Raw genomic sequence first — 18,050 nt, forward strand, 5'->3', positions numbered from 1 at the left:
AGGGAAGCCTTCTCAAATTTTACTGAAATTGACATATAACAAACCCAACTAGAATTTCAAATTCCAAGGCAAATTTAAGTAATTCATTAAGACTACTTCACAGAAAATTTTAGAGTATTTTTGAAGATATTTTTATTACGCAATCAAAAAGGGTCACGTACTGACATTTTTCTGCAGACACAACATGAATCCAGTAATAAACTTTACATGTAATTATTAGAAAGCCTGAAACGTTGACCATCTCTGGAGTGGTGATTTACTTTGTCTGTTCAGCATGAGCAGCTCATCTTGGAAGCTATAATTAGTACAGCATATCTGACTTGTTGCACTACATGAATTACCTGACCTATCTAAAATTATTTTTAAATAAAGATACATAAAACCAGTTCTAAAAACAAGCAAGAAGTACTAAATACATATTTTTAGTAGAAACTTTCAAGAATGCTCTTTTGGGAAAATCAGTATTGAAAAAACTCTGCCATTTTATGTCATGAACTCACAGATCATCATATGAAAAGAATAATCTGTGATAATAATAGATAATATTTTTCAGTGCCAGACTTACCTCCAAAAATTGTAAGGCCAAATGGGTGAGTCATCTGAGTAATATGTTCAAGAGTCCGTCTGTCCAGCCCATCAAAGGTGCTGTGCTCAATTTTATCAAAAAAAGCATCCACCCAGTACAACCTCAGAGAACTAGAAATAATGAAAATGTTATATCTTTTTAAGTGACATTACACCCATTACGAAGCACTAGCATTTTCTTAAATAATAATCTTCAACCTACAAGAAGCTATTGGGGTGTGTGGGGAGGGATTCTGAGAAAACCTTATATTTTAAGGCTTTTCAACTGATTGAAAGATAAGGTCTTCAAGAAAAGAGTGCCAGTGCAGTGCATGCAATCTGACATCATTGCTTTATTTTTACTCCCTAACAGTTTAAAGGAAGAAACACATTAGCTCAAAAAACCTTCTCTGCCTTCTGTGTTGCCCTTACCTCCAGTCAATGGCGAGGCCATTAGGCCAGCCTAGTGTTGTATTGACAATGGGCAAGGCATGGGATCCATCGCTCCAGGCCCTCATGATTTTTGCTGGACGGAACCAATCTGTCCAGAATATATACCTAAAAGGACACATGTCAGAAGCCACATAAATTAAATTATATAATGTGATTAAACAGAGCAAACATTTGAGACAGCATTAACATTTTTCTTTGTATGACATCCTTCAAATAACTTAAAAAGATACCATTTCGTGTTGTCCCTCTTCTCAGTTGGCAGTAGTACCAACAATTCATATTTATCCTGTATACAACCACCAGAATATTTGGAAGTATTTTGGTCCTTTATATATAAAATATCCATTACTTGGTTGAAATTGTTAAGGTTCTAATGTAATTACTGACAGAGAAATAGAACCAATCAAAAATGCATCTTCCAGCATGAATACTACAAAGAATTTTCTCCTGATCCATTTAACTTATGCTTACAGTCAAAGAGTTGAAGTTAATGTTCAATGATTTTATAAAGCAGCAAACAAAAAATGTTGGGATATCCAAGGATCGAGGTTCAACATTATTGCTATGAGATTACTTTCAAAATAGAGTATTTGGTTACGCATGAAAAATCAATATCCAAGAATCAAGAAATTCGGTTGCACAACATTATGAAGCCAAACTATGCTGTTAAAGAAACACTGTCTTGGCATTGGCAAAGAACACAGAGTATGGAATTTGAAAGTAAGCATTTCCATCAAAGAAAAGCAGGGCTTTATTTTGTGTATGGAGTCACATATTTTAAGGTCTGTATCAAATACAAACAGTAGTATCCAATATGGTTCAAATAAAGAAATTCAGAGAGATAAAACTACAGAATCATTGTTAGCACTCTGGAAATTGAAAGTATATTAAAAACAATTTAGCAAACTCCGTCTTTCAACTACGAGAAATAGCTTTGTAAGTAATACAAAGAAACAAGGTTCTTTTGCCTTTTTTATCAATGAGCAGGAGTAAAAGGAAAAAACCATAATGCTTTTAAAGAGAACTCTTTTGAGTGCTTCTGTCATGTGGAATCTCTCTCACCATGCCCTTTCAGCACCCTCTGGGTGCTGAATCCTAGGCTGGATAAAACAAACTAAATAAAGACAAGACAACTGAAAAGAGATGGTACTTTGAAAAGAACAAAAATCTGGAATCAGATGTAAACCTAATCTCACCAGTTCTTTTTAAACCATGAATTTGTACATATAGTTTAAAATGAAAATCTAAACTTACCCAATAACAGGATGAACCACTATTGAACGAGGATTATTTAAATTCTGAACGATAGCTCTCCTGGATTTATCTGCCAGCCTCATCACACTAATGCTCCTGTATCGAGGATCTGTCCAGTAGAGGTTCTTTGAGATCCAGTCAAAAGCTAAATCTTCAACACTTTCCACTCTATTAGCAGTCAAGATCTCCCTTCCTAGAATTTATAACACACATAAGGTTTGCAAATGTTAAGGAACAGGGGAAATAACATGAGTGCAGTATTCTATTGACAAAACTTGTGGTTCTCCTTGGTAAAAATGCAACCTCTGTGCCACTTAAGACCAATAACCAAGGGTAGGGGAGGAGTGCCCTTTGCTCTAGACAGAAAGGGTGTATGTCCACAAGCACAGCTAGAAAAGAGGGGAAATAAAGACTCACCAAAGGTCAGAGAAAAATCCGTCACTAAGTTTACACTGAAGGTTTTACAAATGAAGGTCAGTGCAGTAATGACATCTTGCTCAACAGCCAGACTTTATCTACTCTTTGCATAGTAATGGTCAGGTGCAGTCTACCATTAACCTGACACAAGGCAGCAAGCAAGTGCAGAAGACTATATGCTGACATTCGATCATCATTATAAATTGGAGAGAAACATTCTTTACACTAGCATAAATAGGATTTCCAAAAATCTCACTAAGTTAGTACTCTTTTTCTGTATTACAGTATCATAGCAAACATCCTGCTCTCCAGATAGGGAAATTAAAATAGAAACACAATTTCATGCGAGTGAATGGCATAAACAGACTGGGAGGGCAAATACCAGCTGTAAGAAGTAATACAAATAGTTAATTCCCAAATACATTCAGCAAGTTTGTCAAACAACAAGAGAATTCAACAAGCTTAAATATGAGTTGTACATTTTTGAGAAACATTTCCAGGTTACTGGAGTCACACTGATTTATCTCAAAATGTGACTTTTCACTTTTTTTTTTAGAAAAATATATATTACAGTCTCCTTACCATAATTACTCTACAATTCCCAAGCATGATTCTCACCTGAACCATCAGTCTTCTGTTTATAGATCATGTCTTTACTTGTGTCTGAAAAAAATATTGTGTCATCTTGAGCAGAGAAGTCAATTCCAACAAAGTATGAAGGGCTCCCTGTTATAGGTATGATCACATCTTCCTGGGTGGAGAGATTGAATGGGATTCCCCGCACTGCCGTCTGGGATGAAAACAGCAGAAACTGTCTCACAGCTGTGAAATAAAAAATCAGACACAGCCTTTACTGATTCACAAGGGAGGACACCTGAGCATTAAGAAAAACTTTGTTTTATTTTGACAACACTAATAGCCTGGAAGCAGAAAAAAGAAGAATGAGAAAATAGGGATTTAAATACTGACAAGTGTAAAAACTGAGGAAGAAAACCAAACCCAGTCCAGAATATTAGGTGATGTGGTCAAGTATTCTACTTTCATTGTTACTGTGGTTCTAATACACTTTTAAAGCAAACATGCCTATGGAAGCAGAAATCATCTTCCATAGTCTTGTCTTTATAATCATCTATAAAAAAATAACTCACAGGCTTTGTCGAGCCACCATAAAACTAGACAATACCTGGGGTAGCCAGATAAATGAATGGCCAAATACTAAAATTATAGACAACATATATGACATACTTTGTCAGTATACAGTCATAGTAAATGTGCATCAGTGACAATTCTGCACTCAAACAGGAAGCAAAAGATTGCTGATGGAAACACACAGCTCTAAAACTGTATCTGTTATTCTTGCCATGTGTTCAAAGGGAGAAGACCAACCTAATCTGCACAGTACTGCACAGGAAAGCAGGTTTATATGTTCAAAATAATGCAAATTCTGCATATTAGCAAGGATACATGCTTAATTTTAGGATTAAGAGCTTAGTCATACAGCTGTCTACATATATTCCATATTTAACTCAAAATCCTCATTAAAGGAGGTGAGTTTAAGTTGTGGCTTGAAGTGAACATCAGCAGAAATGACTACATTTAAAGCTGTCAAAAAGAGTTGTGGTGACAAGACAAATAGTCCTCAGTATATTGAAGCTACTGAAGAAAGATGTTCTGGAAACAGCTCTAGAGCTGTTTGGAGTAGCATTACTTGCAACAATTGTAAGGCATTTTCTTACCAACACAATGTCGTCCATCCACGTGTAGGTCAAAGCCCAGGGTACACCTACAGCGATAACCTAGGCCATCATTATCTGTTTTGTGGCTGAGAACACAGACCTGTTCACATCCCCCATTATTACTTCCACAAGGATTTCTTACTGGAAAATAATGCAAATATAATTATAACTTCCTCTATTAACCAAATGGCATCATTATCTTGATTTTTCAGGATTTTCTTCAACATCCACAATAAATCATGTGGATTATGTGAGAGTTACATCACATGGACAATATACCCCACCAGTTCTACTGTGGAATGCACTGAAATCACATCAGGTAACCATCATTAAGGAATTCAGCTTATATAGAGACACTCAGCACACAACATTAAGGCCATAATTTGGCCTATAGTCTTCTGCACATAGACCTACTTCAGAACTGTATCTCACAGAATTAATTGAATACTGGTACCCTTTTCACTGCATTTATTGCAGTGTTGAGAAAAAAAGTCCTAAACACCAATACTACTCAAACCCACAGGTTTGACTCCACCAAGTATCAATCAATCAATTTATAAAGCTCCCCCTACTCTTGAATGTTGCATTTGACAGTTCATCAGCTACAAGAGTTGGATGAAAGAACTGGGTGTTAAAAATCAGCCCAGTTTTACAATACAAATTTATGTATCATAATTACAGCTCCTTACAGCAAAGTAAAAGTCTCATAATTTTTACCAAGGTTTGGTAATATACTTCCTAAATCTCCCTTCATAACCTACTTATGGTCTTACCAAATGGCTGCCTGGCAGCGTGGTAAACTGTCACTCCATAAGGTCTCAGTGAAGACTGGTAGATCACTTGAGGATTAGACTCTGAAAATTTGTTAGCTTTCACCACTGCCATTTTGGTCCAATCAGTGAAATAAACATTGTGTTCAAATAAAGTGATTCCATATGGATGAGGAATCAGTGAGCCTCCATGAGCTACTGTTTTCCTGTTATAAAGATGATTTAACAGTATTTACCAAATATTACCTAGAAAATAACATTATTAACAGAAGAAAGGATACAGTATTTTTTAATTCATTCACTGGTTTTTGTTTTAACAGAGAAGCTACTAAAATACAAATTAAAAAGATCAAATGAACTGAAGAGAAAAAGCTAAACATACACAGTTCATCAACCTAAAGGATACAACAGCGAAAATAGAGAAAAAGTGTTAGCAAATTCCAAGAAAATGCAGTGAGTAAAGATGAGAAGGGAAAATATACCAACATTAATTTTATAATTTAGTAAGTAAAAAAATACTTTGAACAATAGACCTGTCAAATAAGCAGAAGACTGTTTTTTGAAGTCAATACATAGAAGGTATGCTAAAGGGGACATTTTTTCTTGTTTGGAGTAACTGATACTATTTAGAGATACAGAGATAAGCAGGCTTTTAAACAACTCGATGCTGTAAGACGCAGTTCCATAAAAACTCAAGGACTCCCTCCTGTGATTTACTCTCCCCAGCATCATAATAAGGTGAAGGATGACAATTTTTGACAGCAAAGATTTATAAAATGTAAGGAAAACATTTAATTCCTATCACACATATTAATGTTTTTAAGTGGGATAGTTCATATAAATTCACTCATGAAAAAATACAAAGAAATTATGATGGAAAACAATGAATATAATTGAAAAATAGTAAAAAGTAAATGCTCTAAAAAATGTGTATTGTACTGGTGGACTATAAAATGTACATTAAAAAAAAGGGCAAGAGGCATTCAAGGTTGAAAAAGAGCAAAGGATAATGAATTAAAGAATGTCTAGAAGCAGCATGACACCATAGAGACAAACATTCATTATGTTGTAATTTTCATCCTTTGTGTATCTCGTTTTGTTAGAGAAATCTTTTTTTGAACTAGACACAAAATAATCAGTGTATCTGTAGCCTCCAAGGAATAATATTTCACCTACCTTTGAAGTCCATCATAAGTTACAGTCTCAATGTAATCAAACCGGCTGTCAACCCAGTAAAGCCTCTTTGACACAATATCCAGGGTTATTCCAGCAGGCCAGCCTAATTTTGTTTTTATCAAATCCTGACGATTTGTGCCATCCATGAAGGCCCTTTCCACTTTAGGATCACCAGACAGACTGTCCCAGTCTGAGAAAAACATATAACTATAAAGAGATAAAAAAGAAAAAAGGTCACATTTCCTTGAGATTTTATAAGAAACCCCAGTGTTTCACATGGAATTTAAAACCAGCACCCTTACAGAACAGAATTTGTTTCTGGCATACTATGAAAACATACTTTATACTTTCTACACAAAAAGTAATTTTCATTTTCTTTTATAGAATAAATCCATAAAGAAGCATGCTTTCACCCAAAAGACCTCAGAAGTACTAGTTTTCCTTATTAAATCACAGGCTTAAGTTTACTGCCAGAAATAAACCAATGACAAATAGTTGCATCATGAAAGCAGCAGCCATGACTACAAGTTGCATGAAATTCCTCTTCCCGTTCTCTGAAGATCCATGTTTTCATGGTTCACATATACTTGTGAAGTATTTGGATTAGGAGACACTAACTTTCCTGGCTTCATTCCATCTTTTTATTTCAGATAGTAGGAGATCTCTGGGCAGTATTATAACTGGAATCTTTAAGGATAATACTCCTATGCAGGGCAATTCCACAGGTCCCATTTTCAGTGCTGCTCATGCACACAAAACTCCAGCCATGAAACAGATTCCACGCATTATAAATAAATGCATTGCACACTCTTCTCATAAATTAAGGTGCAGAATGGGCTAGAATAGAATGCAAATGTTCAGAATATTTTATATCTGATTCTAAAATGACCACTCTTGTTATTTCCTAGTTGTTTTCCATTTACACGGGGATAAGGGAATTTCTGACATCTTTTACCATTATCTGATAAATATCACTTACCCAACAGTTGGATCAAGTGCTATTCCTCTAGGATTTCCAAGATTTTCAGCAATAAGAGTCACACGGTTTGTTCCATCCAAGTTAACCATATCTATTCTGTTCACACTGGTCTCAACCACATATAGTTTATTGTTAACCCAATCCACTGCTAGATTTTCAGGTGTGTCAACTGAAATATTTAAAACTTCTTGGAAATCAGAGCCATCAATATTAATAGAAAAAACCTGAAAACAATACAAATATTGTCAATACCCACATGATGTTTTGAATCACAAGTCACATGGTATTTTTCTTTTATCCTCACATTGATCACCAATCCACAACTATATATGTATCTGCCAGCAGATACAAGCAAGTTACCCTCTAAGTTATTCCTTAGGTCAGGATTTTTTGCAAAAATCTGGAAACCAATGCAAAAAATTGCAGAAGGCTTGCCTTCAACTAGCATTTCTGCAAATTGGACAAGATAAAAGACTAAAACAGCCTTTTGCTGTTTTGTAACAGTCTGTTAGCAAATGGTTAAAAAAAAAAAAAAAAGAGGAAAACGCATTTGCTTTCCTGGAATGTAGCAAACCCCAGCATCTTTATTGATTGAAAACAAATGATTATGCTTTGGTAAAGCTCTCAATAGTGGCCAGAAACAAGAGAGGGAGCTCTTACTACAGCTACCACTAAGGGGAAATTGCAAAATGAAGAAAGTAAGGGGAAACTGTCCATCCTCACAGAAAGGAGGTCTCAGCTTGTGGTCTCCTTTGTCTAAGGCTAATTTCTAATTTTAAGAGCATCCTGCTCAAGAAGAATAATGCTGTTATTTTAGAAGCAAGTTCAGAGCTACATGAAGTAAACAGTCCAAACACAATGGTTTTATGTATCCAGTAATCGTGTGATTACAACATTGGGTAATATGAAAAGGTAGAATTTTTTTTTTGAACAACAGCATGAGATTGAGATTTGGAATGCATTTAAATGAAAATAGAGATGACCAAGTACATATATGCAAGAAAAATGAAAGAGTTGTATAATTTTAAATATTCTTCAGTTCCAAGTAACAATAATCAAGATAACCACTTAACTGTCTACTCTGTTCTCTGGAAACCCTGTTGATGAAAGAGCTTATGGGCATTAGGTTATCTGGCAGTACACTAAATGAGATAAAGATGACACAAAACACAACCCACAATTTTCTGGTTTAGTTTCTGTCTTAACCTTAAAAAAGAAAAAAAAAAGACAAAAAATGCCCTAGTAATATCATTCTTTTAAGATGTCAGGTGGAAATACTCATCATTTAAGAAAATTCTAAATGCAAATGCTTTTGTCTGGACAGTCTACCTAGGACTTAATTAGATTAATTAATCTTTATTAATTAATTAGGATTAAACTATATTGGGCAGTTCTGGCCACCTGGGGTGTGCAGCAAAAACCCCCATATTACTTTTATTTATACCTATTACAATGACAGAATAAATCTCCTGTCTCATAAAACTGCAGATTTAACCCTGACTACATTCAGCCATTGATAAAGCAACTGCAGCAACAGGAACCTACTACAGCCACAATAAAAATATCAGAACTGTGAACAAGTCAAAAATTGTGCACACAAATCTTGTTCTACTTAACAGCCACACAGTGAACGTTCTTTCCACAGAATCAGCATGGAACTGTGGTGAGAACTATAGTTTTTATTAGATGTCTTATGTGTAGGTTCAGAATTATGACAGTGACACCAAATTGATCTATCAGTGTCATTAGCAGGAGCCAGGTCACAGATTCTCCTTCACTCTGCCTGACAATCAACATGAGGACAAAGTTTATGAAGTTTCAGCATTTGATCTAAGACTTCCTTTGGTTTCCATAAGTTATGCACAGAAAAAAAGAACAAGGGTGCCAACCAACTTCCCCAAGTCTCCAGACTGTTTTTTTTTAAATTGCTTTGCTCTAATGCGTCTTGAAGCTAAAAGAATTACTCTTTAATAAAAAAAAAAAAGAGAAAAGTAACACAATATTGGCTCATTACACAAAATACTGTCAATATTTGTTATTCAAGCTCAATTACAGTGCCATTTGGAGTATATGAAGAAGTCTGATTTTTATCATCTTGGAAGGCACACAGCTTTTACATTTTAAATGATCATGTTTCAAAAATTACCAAGAAAAATTTGTTCCGTTTTGAAAGAATGTCTACTATTTCTCTTAATTAGTTTTTTGGACTCAGTCTCTAGTAAAATTAAAAGTTGCTCAAGACATTCCCATATAATAGGATTCTTTGTTTAATATGTCACATGTAATAGTATAGTTGGAAAAATGCAGTCATTAACATAAAACATTTCAAGGAGCTTTTTTGTTAGAAAACAAAAATACAGCCAGCTTTGGCTCTCAAAAATGAGGGCCTATCAACACATTCTGCCTCTTGAAGTTCTCTACTTCCAGGTATACACAGAAATACATTCTTCTTGAAACTTCTACCAACCTTATCTTGCACTGTGTCAGTCCAAAAGATTCTGTGCAGGTAAAAGTGAAAGTCCACTCCCACTGCAATCCCACGATTTTGTGACTGCACCAAAGTACGAAAATTCCTTCCATAAAGATCTCCAATCAGTAAGTCACGGCCATTGGAAAAAATAATCGATGCAACACCAGCTGAAAGCAGGAGTGACAGAGACATGATTACCCTGCAGGCAAGATATTTTGCAAAGGGGCATTGCAATATATACATACTGGTTCATACACACTGGACACAAAGTTTTAAATAGATGCTGAGACTACAACCTGTATAAATGTTTCTATGTGAGTAGTAACTTGCTGTGATTAGCCTTTGGTTTGTATACTTAGAGCAAATCAGGAAGGAACGTGTATTTAAAGCCATACCAGCTAAAACTTTTATAAAACCCCTGTGCAAACACCAAAAGACTATTTCTATTAAAGCTAAAATTAACCCAGTGAAACTTACTTACAGCAGGTACTAAATTCTCCCATTTATAAGAGAGAAATTCTTAGAAAATGGTGAACTGAAGATTGGTGGCTGAAGAAAGAAGGAAGGGGGAGGGAACTGAGCAGTTCTTGCTTTTCTAAGGAACAAGACTGCTAATCAGCTATGCCAAGCAGAAACTCCCATTCCCACTAATTCTCGGCAGGCCTTACACACCTGCCTGTTAGGACATTACATCTCCACAAAGCAGAATTTCCTGGGGCCTGCTTTCAGAACTGAGCAGGAGGTCAGGAGAAGGAGTCTACAGCTGATGAGGAACTACACTCTGAGAGACAAGTATTCTTCAGAGTTTAGACTCTGGGACACTCAAAGCCAAGAGCATGGCTTCTCTCACAGGCAATTGCTTGATCTCACCATTCAGCAAAACCATCTTCTGGCACAGTTCCTAAAAAATTAGGTTTCCTGATTTCTTGACAACACTAAGTTCCACAGAGAACATGACAAAATCCCGTCCCTCACAGAAATAAGATTTTTTTTTTTCAGGAGTGCTCTGGCAATAACCTCTCAACTCTGCAGAAGTCAGGGGTGGTGAAAGCACAATGGAGCCTAAAAGACATTTGTTGATTAGAGGAGAAGTAGCCCTGATGAGACAATCAACACCAACCTGCACACGCCAGCAGATACGGAGTTCTGGCAGTTGCTGATATTCTGAAAAGTGTCCTGACCACAAGTCCTTAAGGGCAGAGTTAAAATCAAAGAGAGCTGTGTGGCACAGACATTAAAACTACCCCATTTTACCTAGCTATATCTATTTGCTCAACAAGATACTCGGGGTGCACTAACCTGAAGTGTTGGCCCGACAATGCCGGTGATGCTCGAGGAAATAACCTTCCACACAGTGGCACTGGTGGTGTCCCACACGATCTTCACACAGCTGGTCACAGACACCCCACATCTGACAGTCATCAAAATCTGTCAAGTGAATAAGGCATATTTATAGAAAACACTTTGTATAAAATTCATATCATAATTAAGAAGCTGCAAGTTTGTCCTGTCTGTTTGCTTTATATCTATTTGCAAAACTATAGCATGAAGAAAGTGAGTTTGCATGTTTTTCCACAGTGTTTCAGTTTGGGATTTCTGGATAACAAAAAATCTGTGTTTCCTTCCCAAGGACCTACCTACAATTCTGGCCCCAAGAAAAAATACTACCCAACAAAAAAAAAAAAAAAAAAAAAAAAAAAAAAAAAAAATCTAAACCACACCTGCCAGGAGAAAAGGAAAAGTCATTTGAAGGGATGTCATTGTCTACTTTCCTCAATACAGAATATGTTTTTTCCTGCAAAAGATCTCTATACTTGGCACACACAAAGACTTTAAGACTTTGCTGGATTTAAGCCCACTCTGAAGGTGAGCTCTACCTTTATTTTAGTGCTGTGCTTAAGCCTTTAAGTCCTACTTGAAGGCTGTGCTTATTAGTTCAGATTTAGTACCATGCTAACAGGTATCTGATTTACAATTAAAAGCTGTTTGTGCACCAGAATCAGCAAGAAAAGTTCCTTTTAGCATGGAGAATACTATATAGGTAGAGTACTGGATCTGGAATTATCCAGTACTGACTGTCAGCCATTCCTTCATGACAAGTTTTGCTCTGGTCACAAATATATGCCTAGATTTTAGCAAACCAAAATACATTGACTCAGATTTACAAGCCAGAATCTGATAACTAGGTTTACAGGGCAGTCAAAAAAACAACAGAAGACTCACTGAGACTGCATCAGGTTTGGGAATGTGTCCTTCACGTATTTCCCACAAAAGCACGAAAAAATTGAGGAAATTTCTTGCCTTATTTCCCTGCCTCAACAAAGAGCAACCATTCAGCCATTGTACCTTATACAGCCTTAGGCCACCCAGTATTCTCAAAAATATAAAAATCTCATTAGAGACTGAGCATCTGAAATACTTTTAATGGCACAAACAACAAAGCTTGGGTTGAAAACTCATAACAGATATTTACCCCTTTTCTTTTATTAGGCAGTGCTAACTTTCACAATTCTGAAGTTACTCAATTGCCAGCTACTGAGATAAATAATTTGTGCTACCAAGTTACAGCAGCTTTACAGTTACCCTTGCATTCCTGTAAATATTCTTCTTTTTCACGTAAATTATGTGTATACTGAAAGCCCACAGAAGACACAACCTTTCCATAATGCAAATACAAAACACCCTTTTTATTTTCAAGAGTCATGTTCTGCTGTCTGCATATACAGCCACTTTCCAAAAGTAACAATCAATTCAACATTATTAACTATTTTTCCAGGCATGCATCACACATTACTGAGGCAAAAACAAACTCCCTCTATGTAAACACTTAAAGACCAGTAAAAACTCTTGATAATAAGCCAGCCATCCAACAGGACATATTTTTAAACCTAATCATGCTGTCACTATGTCTTTAGGTCAAAGTGAAAGAGGTCTTTATGGTATCTCTCTGGTTTGTTTCTGTGTAAATTTGCTGCCATTGTGCTACTGAAATCTTCATACATTTGCTGACTCCTGAGATTTTCTCTTTGTCAGTACATCCACACAGTTTGAACTAACTTGCCTTCCTGGAATCCCAGCTTTCCCAATGGGTTGTGAGAAGATACTGGCTATCTGTAGTCCCTGGACTTTACTCACCAATACAAGTACGACTGTCATTGCTGCTTATTGTATATCCTGCAGGGCAGTAGCACATCCCTCCTGATGGAGAGGAATGGCAGCGATACTGGCAGCTCAGTGCCGCACAGCGCGATACGTCTGAAAGGCAAATGAAATATTTCAGAAACACACCTATTAGAGAAGAACAGCTTTCTGCCTTATTGAGTTACAAAGCTAAAGTCTTTTCTATGATGAACCTTCAATTTCAAGTACAGCTTCTTAAAACTAATCTGCAGAGAAAATTATGTACAAATTCCACAAAATCTCATACATTTACATACATGCAAGCAAGGGCATGGAAGAGAAGGTACTATTTTTAATAGGTTTTTAGAACAGAGTTAAAGGATAAGCAGCAATCTTATATGAACCACCAATGGCAAGTGCTGTGTAAATAGGTGACACCAGAGGAAGCCATCTGTAATGCCCCAAAACTTTCCATGGTTCCACAAGACCTACCTATGTGTGACACATCCTTGAGCTCCATCTCTTGGTACATTTACTCTTCTATGTGAAAAACCCCTAGTATGTTCTACTAAGAAGAATATGTATATCATTCCAATGTATTAGAATGTGTTTGCATTGTGTTCATGGACAAATTATTCTGTGTCCTTTTGTTCTCCCTCACTCTCATTTTTCCTTCACTAATTCTACTAGTATTTAATAAACAATTCAGTGGCAAGCCGCTAATGATTGCAAAACACTTGAATTATGATTGTAAAACACTTGATAAAGAAGGAGGTGAAAGACAGCATTTTCCTTTTCCTCAAATTCTTCTGTTAAATGTCTTGCTTTGCAGCTCATATCTGCTGCAACTACCAAACCATTCAGAAAAGCAAGAGATGCTCTTTTACTATAAACTTTCATTTCCTCTTATTTTTTTCTGCCCTCCTATTCCAAAAGGCATGATTTTGTTAATAGGAATTTTTATCTTCCTAGAAATTAAAATACACTGGTCTTTGTCCTCAGAGGAATTTGATATTTGTAAGATTAGAGTGAAATTAACAGGAACTATGCATGCTCATTGCCTCCAACATAAAAACGCAGTGTACCACTAACTGGAGAAACAGACATCCCAGTAATAAGATTTTTTTCTTAAATCCTAATCTTTAAAGTGAATTAGTCAAAGCTTAGGATATACTGATTCAATGCTGTGTTCTGATCAGCACAAATCATTAGTTCTCAGACAAAGGGACAAGCAGATATTTAAACAAAGAAGGCATGTAGCACACCTTTCCCTGAGTTCACAAACATATTTTAGGGTATGGAGAGCAAGTAAAAATCCTTATTTGTGAAATTTCATGTAGAAATTTAAAAAAAACAAATGGTCTCTTTGCAGCATATATGCCTCTTCCAGATCATCCAGTCAAAACAGTGCCAGTGAAAATAGTGAGCTTCCAAATGTCAGTATTGTTTAGGAGACAAAAGGCGAATGTAAAAAGATGTCAATGCTGATGTTTCTGCTATTCTGTGTATGTTTTTTATTCTAATACATACTGCAGTGTCTGCCTGCAGTGATGTTAGTTTCATCTTCTCCTTCAGGGCAGTCTGCAGCTCCATCGCACACTTTCCCAATTGGAATGCAATGCCCTGATCCAGGACAGGCCCACTCTCCTGGGTAGCATTCATGGCGACCACTTTCTATGGAAAAGAAAAACAAGAATAATGGAAAGTATATTTCAAGCACTAAAATTTCTTCTCTAAAAGCTTCCCAAAGCATCTCTATCCTTCAATATCCAATTTCCATTTCTTGCACACAGCTGGGAAAGACTATAAAGAAACATTATCTATACTTGTCATGCTTTCTTTTACATTCAAACTACAATGCCAACAATACTTGGGTAGACAACATATGAATCTCTTTAGTTTTCTGCTTTGTTAGAAATGGTAACACCATTCAGCTTTAAACTAACCAGTGCACCAGAAGGGGAACTATAGTTTTGTGGTTTCAAAACACATAAATGCTGTCTGGATAAAGAGAATCATGTTCATCATAGAAAAGGCCAATGAAAGAAATCTCATTCACACATTCATTAAAGCTTCTGTTTCTCACATGACAAATCTTGGCAGGATCTGAGTAAATTTCATTTTGAATCAACGAGGTTTGGTTATTAGAAGCCTTGTGTCTCTTAACAGATAACCTGAAAAATCTCAAAAGGCAGAAGAACCAAAACAAAATATAAAAGAAAAAATATATATATATTGCTATATGCTAAACTTAGTTGCATCATACTCAGTATCACAATAATTCTCACACACAACAACAAAAATATTTCCAAAATTAAAAAAAAAGAAATAAAAATGAAGATGGAATTCTAAGGTTTTTAAACAAATCAAAAGCATTTAGAACATCTTGACTGGTCTAAATTTCATAGATGTAGGTTAGTGTTATCTTCCTCTGAAAATACCATTGGAAGTTAGCAATAGTATTTACCACATCCTCTTTCATCTTCATTGTCTTCACAGTCATCATCCCCATCGCAAATCCAGCTCTGATGAATGCAACGGCCACTTGGGCAAGTGAAGAAGTTACCTCTGCAAGTTGCATAAGCTAAAGAAAGAAACATTAAAAAATCTAATTGCTCTAAACAGCTAAAAGGTTAAAAATATCAATACTGTCTCTTATACAATCATTTATTATATTGCTTAAAAAATTTAGGCAGTTCCATATTTTGTATGTATTTAGGTATGAATTACCTTTGGTTCATGCTGAAATTAAGAGGATGACAACAACATAAGTGTAACTATATGTATTAAGAACCAGACTGTCACTCAGTCCAGCAAATTCAAATAGTAACGATGTACCCAGGAACCTAACAGCAAAGACAAAGTCTATCAAAGTAGCACTGCAATTTTCATCTTTCTGTACAGAAGCAATCTGCTTCCTGCTAGCTGCTTGAACCAGTTCTTAATAAAACAGTTAGAGAAAGTAGGAAAAAAAAGAAACATCATACTGCAAGAGTTTTCATCACTCCTATCTCCACAGTCATCATCATGGTCACAGATAAAGGCTTGCGGGATACACTCCCCATTAGCACATTGGAACTGCGAACTGGTACATCCGCGAGCTGAAAAAGATTTTAGCACAGAAACAGAAAATCTGTTTAACTCCAAAAGAAGGTGTATAAAGCAAATTTGTTTGGGATCACTCTACACAGGGGACTTACTGCAATTAGCTTCATCAGAAGAATCTCTGCAATCAACTTTGCCATCACATCGCTGGCTTGCATTAAAACATGCTCCATTTGCACATGATAACTGTTCACATCTTGGGTAGTCTAAAATAAAAAATCCTTTATATTAGCATGAAGTTAGACTACAATGAGTCATATCCACCTAGTGTCAACAGAGTATCTTGGGTTTAAAGGAAAAAGGGAATACAAAACTCCATTACTAGTAGTCCTATACAAGTAATCCATTTATACAGTATACTGTCTTCTCCAACAGATATTAAAAAATATCCTCTGGATGGATGCTACAAAAACTTGCAAGCAATAAGAGAAAAATTAAATGCCTTCCCACAGTCCAAAAAGATTTGCAACAGTTTACAATATGATAGAAAGCATTGGAACATAAAAGGAGTGCAAGCAGTGAACATTTGTTTTATTCTTTTATACTTCAGTTTTACACTATCCCGATCTTAATAAAAGTATTTAGATAGCAAAGGATTTCCTGAAATTTACAGTTTCTATGTCTTCTTCAAGTGTCTTGAGCTCTCAAACTCAGAGACCTCAGGTTGTAATGGTTTTGTACCAATTAAGCCAAAGATATTAAATTTTTAGGTTCCATGAACAATCTTAGAACCATTGCTTTTTATTATTTGTTTCCCTTTTCACAAAAGAAAACAGATTCTGCAGAAATAATGACTTTTTAGGATTTGGATATTCTACTTATATAGATGACCTATATGCAAATGCAAGGGATTGTTCCAAATGTTTCAAATTAAATTCTGAAAATACTTATTCATACAAGCAGTCAGTGAGTTCAGTGGAAGTACCCAACAAATTAAGCATATGCACATGCTAGAGTTGAGTAGGAGAATGTGAACTCATAGTTTATCTTGTTGCTATGTAGACAAAACTTATATTTTTCAGTCAAATGGCAAGTAAGAAAGCAAAGAATTGCTAATTTTAGAAATCAGATTTCTTGAACCTTTGTCTCTATATAGAAGATAAATGAACTCGAAACACAGAAGAGCCAGAAAACATTTTTCACCTTTTAGATTTTCAGTTTGAATTCTTATCCCATTTTACTTTTCTAAGAGTTAATAAAGCAGACAGAGAAGGCTCTCACTTAGGCACATTTTCATTCATATTTCATTGGATTCCCTGGAATCCAAAACATGGGTTATAAAATTGATTCAAGTAGATATCAAGAAACCTGCAATTTTTCCAGACAGTGGCAAACTCTTTTGCTTCCTTCTGCTGTTCCATGTATTATCACATTCCCACTAAACTTCAATTACTTATGGAATAGGCTTATATAATTTTAACTGTTAAATGTTAAAATGAGAGGGTAAGTAGCTGTGTTCATGTCCACTACAAGTCCAGCCAGACTATCTCCCCAGCTGATTTATTCACAGTTCATTTGTTTTCACTGCAGTTAATATAAGGTGGCGACCTGCACGTAGGAACCGAGTGTGCCTAAGCGAAGAACAGTAGTTACAGATTAGCAGGGTTCCAGCTGCAGCATTACTGCTTGTGGCCTTCTAGTGATAGTTCCCAATCTTGCATTCTGAAAGTCTGACAATGCCAACATGTTCCCTAAGCCTTCTTTGGTCCCACTTCTCAACAAGACAATCACCTTTCTAATACATCATTTTCTTGCTTCAGTTAGGCTCAGATAAAACTCATAATGCTTTGGAAATAATATGGGTTTTGAAGTGTTACCTCTGCCTACAGAAAAGACTAAAGAAAGGCCTGACCTGGGACCAAGTTTTAACTTCACCATGGAATTAATGCTTTTTCCTTGTCTGAAAGCAGAGAAGGCATCACAGGGAGGAACCATCAGGAGTTCTACGGGCTAGTAGAAACAGCTACGGCAGTTCACTGTATTATAAGCAGGTGGAAGAAAAGGAG

At 35.9% G+C, this 18,050-nt stretch overlaps 1 protein-coding gene across 1 annotated transcript in view; it reads right to left on the bottom strand.

Moving 5' to 3' along the window:
* LRP2 (LDL receptor related protein 2) overlaps positions 1-18,050 on the bottom strand; it is a gene marked incomplete at both ends in the record, with an annotated part of 108,778 nt that overhangs the window by 63,502 nt on the left and 27,226 nt on the right. Inside the window, 15 exon segments of the mRNA XM_084209121.1 lie at positions 566-696; positions 997-1,122; positions 2,272-2,464; positions 3,307-3,510; positions 4,425-4,565; positions 5,198-5,400; positions 6,371-6,577; positions 7,350-7,573; positions 9,817-9,986; positions 11,119-11,247; positions 12,955-13,074; positions 14,470-14,613; positions 15,407-15,523; positions 15,927-16,040; positions 16,140-16,250. Coding sequence (XP_084065247.1) covers positions 566-696; positions 997-1,122; positions 2,272-2,464; positions 3,307-3,510; positions 4,425-4,565; positions 5,198-5,400; positions 6,371-6,577; positions 7,350-7,573; positions 9,817-9,986; positions 11,119-11,247; positions 12,955-13,074; positions 14,470-14,613; positions 15,407-15,523; positions 15,927-16,040; positions 16,140-16,250 — 2,334 coding nt within the window.

Source organism: Fringilla coelebs (assembly GCF_963513975.1).
Source record: "Fringilla coelebs genome assembly, chromosome: 7".
Classification (NCBI taxonomy): Eukaryota; Metazoa; Chordata; class Aves; order Passeriformes; family Fringillidae; genus Fringilla; species Fringilla coelebs.